The sequence below is a fragment of the Solanum stenotomum genome, unplaced genomic scaffold (assembly GCF_019186545.1).
Source record: "Solanum stenotomum isolate F172 unplaced genomic scaffold, ASM1918654v1 scaffold616, whole genome shotgun sequence".
Classification (NCBI taxonomy): Eukaryota; Viridiplantae; Streptophyta; class Magnoliopsida; order Solanales; family Solanaceae; genus Solanum; species Solanum stenotomum.
Window position 1 is genome coordinate 12,725 of NW_026036072.1, and position 6,545 is coordinate 19,269.

The following is a 6,545-nucleotide window of genomic DNA, read 5'->3' on the forward strand; positions in this document are numbered from 1 at the left end:
AATGTTTGTTACTACATGATTTTGTATGTAAGATAATACAATGTTTTAAGTTTAGTGAACGATAAATTGTAAGTATTATTTTATAAATTTTGTGATATTAAATTCTCGCGTGAGACGCGAATGATTTTACTAGTTAATAAATAAAGAGCAACTTTCACATATAGCAAACATAAAAATCGTATTTGTATGTTATAGCTATAGTTTGCATAATTGCGCTCCATAGCAAATTTTATGTTTGCTATGGACCTTTTGATTTATATAATTCGCTAGATACATCCAATTTAATACAAATTGTTCAGTTTTTTATAAATTCATTTATACATTGTAATTTGTATAATAAGATATGTATTTGTATAATTATAAGTGTATAAGATGAAAATATAATTATTTGTATTTGTATATACACTTTTCTCTTGCTTTAGACAAACACAAACGCATTTTATACATTTTATACCGAAATGTATAAAATGACTAATTGTATACCGTATCAGATGGCAAAAAAATGAGATGTTTGCTGCGAATTACAAATAAAATAAACTATAGCTATAACATTTAATTTAAATTAATAATTTGCTATTTCATATAGTTTTCCCATAAATAAATGACAGGTTCATAATATATATTAAATAAAAATAGAGGTCCATTTTCCCTCTTTCATGAGCCAATAGCATCTCAACTCGGCCAAAGAGGAATTAGGGTTTTAATAGCATCTCAATTGGAGAGCAAAACAGATTCGTGCTTCGCCGGAACCCTAATTTGCTTCTCCGATCATTCTGTCAGTATCTTTCTTTCTACTTCGAAATTTGAATTCACATATGTTGTATGATTGTATGTTTTGCGTTCCTCTTTGTTGTGTTTTTGCTTATATCTGAACTCTGCGATGAAGATGTTTGGTTGATACTGGAATGTATTAAATGATGAGAATGGGGAACACTGACTGAACTTTGGTTTTCGAGTGAATTTGAAATATACTGGCATTTTTAGTATGTCAAATTTTGGAATTTTGGCGTTAAAGGTGGTCTAAGATTTTGGAAATTGTAAGTCCAGTTATTGCTTATTGGGATTGATCTTCTTCCTTTATTGTCAATTGAGTTTTGGTCTTTTTTTGGATATGTTGTAAATTTCTGGTTTTAGAAAAAGATATAGGATAGACAATAACGACAAAAAATCTAGTGAAATCCCACAAAGTGGGTTTTGGGAGGGAGAGTATACGTAGTAGGGCTTACCACTAACTCTCCAACGTAGAGAAACTGTTTCTTGAAGAACTTCTGATCAAGCAAATCAAAGCAGTAATTAAAAGAAAACATGACAGCCCTTGTCATATCTGAAAAGAGGATTCCCAATCAACTATCTTCTTTTTGTGCAGATTGTGAGTTTTCTTTTGTTATATATCCTGCTAGTGAGTTACTCTTTCCTTCCCAAAATAATGACCGAGTTTCCTTGCTGCCTCATTTGAAATGCTCAATCATTTTTCTTCATATGGCACATTTCCCTCAAAAGAATCAAACTGATAAATTGATGCCTTTTATATTGTTTATAGACCAAACACATAAAGGCCCCTTAAACTTGCCACAAATTTTCAATTTGCTACCTTAAGGCTCAACTATGGCTTGTTCCAATTAAACACTTAAAGTAAGTCTGAACTTTGTCTTTGAAGCACCTCACCGATAGTCACCCAAAAATATTAAGTGTGTGTTATTCATACTCATTGACATGAATAAGTTCCAAATAAAATGAAGACACGTGGCATTTGGACTTATATATTACTAAAACAACATTTTAAAATAATATATATGTTATTTTCGCATTTAGTTACACGTTGACAAGGTTCTATTTTTATGTATTTGAGTGATGTGTTCATGAAAAAAAAGAAGCTTAGGTCGCCATCTTATATATATAAGTTTTCACTCCATGAAAAATGTTTTGAGGTTGGCGTGTTTTCAATTGATTCTAACTGATAATTGTTTTTACTTGTGTGATTTTCTCTCTGGTAGATTGGAGTCTACAAAAGGGACATATGTAAAAGAGTGGGTTAAACTCTACCACTATACTCTGTACGTTCAGATTTGCTAAGAAAGATTCAAGATTGGCAGACAAATGATGGAGTTCAGCCAAGAAGAAGGGCTTCGTTTTCATCCGAATGATTCTGAGTTACTCAAGTTCCTTTTAAGGTTTATTGCTGAAAAGGACTTGCGTGACAATGGCTTCATTACTGTCCTTGATATATACCAGAGAGAACCTTGTGTAAATTATGGCATAGGCCGCCATTGTGGTGGAGAAAAGGACGGGCTTCGATATTTTCTTTCCCCCCTACATCATAAGAAGGAACAAGGGGGGGAGCGCTTTTGTAGGATTGTCGGGGGAAATAAAAAAATCGGGAATTGGAAGCTACTCAATAAAGGCAAAGAAGTAGTGTTGAACTATCAAAATTTAGTAATAAAGGGAATGAAGAAAAGCCTTTGTTTTGAAAATAAGTCCAAGTCTTGTGAGGGAAAGTGGCTTATGAAAGAGTACAGTTTTTCTGGAGAAAGTTTGAAAAAATTAACAAAATCAAAGTTAAAAAATTATTGCATTTGTGCCATTAGGAAATCCAACAGAAAATCTTGTTATGGTTTTGGCCAAATTCAAGATATGGAAGAGACTCCTGTGTCTGTAGGAAATCACGTGATGGAAGAGTCTCCTGTGTCAATAGGAAATCCCGCAATGGAGGAGATACAGAAAGGTGATGGAACTCAAGAAAGTGCTAAGGTTAATAACTAACTGAATGGATAGTTTTTTCATTTCTATATAAACTGATATCTTGATCTGTCATTATAGGCTAAAGTGAAAGAGAGAATGGAAAAGGCTTTCTTGGATGGTGTTATGAAGCAGGATAACCCTATTCTCCGTTGGGTTCTCAAGCGTATGAAGGAAGTACAAAATGAACTGTGTGAGATGTCTCCTCCAAATTGGAGGCAGGAGATACTGGAAACGGTTGATATTGATATCCTATCAGAGGTACAATTGGATATCTTTCCACAATAGCAGTTTGTTAGTGTTGTTGGCTGTCTGACTTGCTNTGGATGTAATTCTTGTTACCGGTGAAAAAGTATCAAAAAATTCTAGGTCTTCTAGCTGTTTAAAACCTTTTGCAACTAGCCTAGCCTTGTATTTATCAATAGATCCATCCGGTTTCAACTTTTTTCTTAAGACCCATTTGCAACCAATAGTTTTACAACCCGGTGGTAAATCAACTAACTTCCAAGTTTTATTATAAATTAGTGATTCCATTTCATCATTTACAACCTCTTTCCAAAATGTAGAATCATGTGAAGATAATGCTTCTTTCAAAGTGAGAGGGTCATCTCCAACATTAAACACATAAAAATCAGGACCAAAATCTTTTTCTACTCTAGTTCTTTTACTTCTTCTTAACTCAAAATCATCAATTTCTTTATTTTTTAAAGTAGAAGTAGAAGAATTAGGTAGTGACAAAATATTTTGTTCAATCTTTTGGCCCCCACTATTTTTAGAATCAAAATGAAACTTATTTTCATGAAAAATAGCATTACCTGATTCTATCACAATATTATCTTCAAGATTAAAAAATCTATAGGCTGTACTATTTGAAGCATAACCAAGAAAATAACAAGTAGTAACTTTCTTACCCAATTTTGTAATCTTGGGATCCATTAGCCTCACAAAGGCTAGACAACCCCAAACTCTTAGATATCACAAACTTGGCTTGTAACCTTTCCACAATTCAAAAAGTGTCAATTTAGATATTTTATGAGGCACACGATTCAACACATAACAAACAGTTAAAATAGCTTCACCCCAAAAATTTAAAGGTGCATGTGACTCAATAAGCATGGCATTAGTCAATTCAACCAAAGTTCTATTTTTCCTTTCCGCTACTCCATTAGATGAAGGAGAGTAAGGAGGAGTAGTTTCATGAATTATTCCCAATGATCTAACAAAAGAACTAAACTCATTTGACTCATATTCACGCCCTCTATCACTTCTAATTCTTTTTATTTTTCTTCCAAACTGATTTTCAACCTCATGGAGATAAGTTTTGAAATTTTCAAAAGCATTGCTTTTATTTTTCATCAAGTAAACATATGTAAACTTAGAAAAATCATCAATGAAAGTGATAAAATATCTATTACCTCCACGAGTTAAAATTCCACCAAGTTCACAAATATCAGTATGAACTAATTCTAACAAATCAGTTTTTCTTTCAACTTGAAAATGAGGCCTTTTAGTGATTTTGGCTTTACTACAAGCCTCACACTTTTCAAAATTCTTTTTAATCATTGGAATTAATCCTAAACTACTCATGATTCCAACATAACGATCATTAATATGACACAAACGAGCATGCCAAAACTTGGTAGAAGAAAGCATATAAACAGAAGTAAAAACTTTATTCATTTCAACATTCAGTTTAAACATCCCATAACAAGCATACCCCTTCCCCACAAAAATACCCTTCTTCACTATTACATATTGATCAGATTCAATAATCTGTTTAAAGCCAGCTTTATTAAGAAGAAAACTAGACATCAAATTTTTCCTCATAGAAGGAGTATAAAGTACATCTTTCAAAGTTAATACCCTTTCAGAAGTAAAACACAATTCGACATCTCCCTTTCCAAGCACTTGAGTAGTGTGAGCATCACCAAGCATGATGATTTTGGGCTCCTCAAAATGAGTATATTTCTTAAAGCAATATTTTTCATAACAGACATGACGGTTTGCACCATAATCAGCCCACCATCCATCAACATTCTCAACCATGTTTATGTTGTTGGGTTATGAAGGGTGATTAGGGAGTCATGCGGAAGTTTGCAATTTGCAAATCATATAGTTGATAAATCAGATAACAAAAACTTATACTAAAAAATCAAAATATTATTATATCAAAACTAATATAAAGAAAAAAATTGAAACTTTAGAGAGAATAAGTCTCCCCATAAACAAGACTCTTAAACGACTACATTGTGGATGTTATTGTTTTGTGTTAGAAAAAACAAACCTATATTTATAGAGTCCTAAACCCTTTCCTACTAGAAAAGGAGTCCTAAAAGGGGAGAATAAACCACATATAAAATAATATTATATTTTCCTTTCAAGAAAAGTAAAAACATTTATGGTAATGTTTTGTCTTTTCTTTAAGGAAAAATAAATCTTAAATTATGGTAAGAAAATCAGGGCAAAACCCTAACATATGTCGGTAATCACCGCCACAAAAGGTTCTTCGATAACGTCAGGGGTTAGGACCACGTTTCCAGAATCTGCAAAATCGAGCAATATGCCCACTCTTGCCACAAACAAAGCATGGTCCCTTGTCTTGAACTTGTTGATTTTGTGCTTGGATATTTTGACCATTATTTTTCTTGGGAGGTCTACCATTATTTTTCTTGAATTTTTTCTTCTTAGGCTTCAAAGAAGTATTTTTTGTGAGTTTCAGGAGTAGCATTATTTGAAGTAATTAAATTTACCTTCGTTGTGATGTTGCTCTCTTCTGTTTGTAAAAGTGAATCTTGTCCCCTAGCCTCTTCTTCCATGCGGATTTTCATTATCAAGGTTTCAAGGGAGGTTTCATTTTGTTTGTGGCGCATAGTTTTTTGAAATTCCTTCTGAAGTTTATCTACTATGCCACAAATAATAAGGTTATCTCCAATTTTTACCTCCTCGGACCTTAGCTCTCCAACAATCATTATAAAGTCTTGAGCTTGGTCTACCACTGATTTGTTGTCCACTATTTGGAAACGAAAAAATCTACTAGCAGCATATTTTTTCGCTCCAGCCTCTTCGGTATCATACTTACTCTGCAACGCTTACCAAATTTTCTTTGCACTAGAGTAAGTTCTATCATAATAATCATAAAAATTATCAGATAGACAATTAAGAATATAATACCGACACTTATAGGAATCATCATCGTACTTTTTCACTTTCTCTAGATGAGAAATAGTTTCATCATCATTCATAGAGGTGATGTCTACTTTATTAGGATTCTTCTCAGTTAACACATGAGAAACATTGAGAAGAGTTAAGTAGAAAAGTACTTTACCGTTCCATCTGTTAAAATGGTTACCATTGAATCAAAATGGATTGTTAAGGTCTCCCATCTTGACATCCGCGATTTTTTCAACTGTAGCCATGGTAAATCTCCTTAAAATTGTTAGTGAAAACTTACCAGATAACAAAAAATACAAGATTACAATTGAAAATAAATATGAAGAAAATAAATCTCTTCAGACTGAGGTGCGGATATCTCTCTCTCTTTAAGGAGATTTAAACCCACTGCAGCAGATGTTTTCACCGGTCCAGCAGTAGTCCTTTTGACTTGTCCCCTCCAGGATACAACAGCCTTCACAAAGTATAACTCAACAACTCTGGACAAGAGTTGAGTCCAAAGCTCCAAAAAAAAGAACACCTCCCTTCAACTAATAAAAACTCTCTTTTTGACTAACTCTTTCACTCTATAATTTTCTTATGTGTTGTGTGTCTTTCAAACCAAATGAAGACCACCACTATTTATACTACAAGAAGTC

The 6,545-nt window shown here is 33.0% G+C and overlaps 1 protein-coding gene across 1 annotated transcript; it reads left to right on the top strand.

Moving 5' to 3' along the window:
• The first annotated feature begins 664 nt into the window (after positions 1-664).
• LOC125852839 (NAC domain-containing protein 2-like) lies at positions 665-3,024 on the top strand. The gene is made up of 3 exons (XM_049532521.1): positions 665-775; positions 1,995-2,748; positions 2,818-3,024. Exons 2-3 carry the CDS (start codon positions 2,098-2,100, stop codon positions 3,022-3,024), a joined length of 858 nt encoding a protein of 285 aa, XP_049388478.1. The 5' UTR covers positions 665-775; positions 1,995-2,097.
• Positions 3,025-6,545: the final 3,521 nt, after the last annotated feature.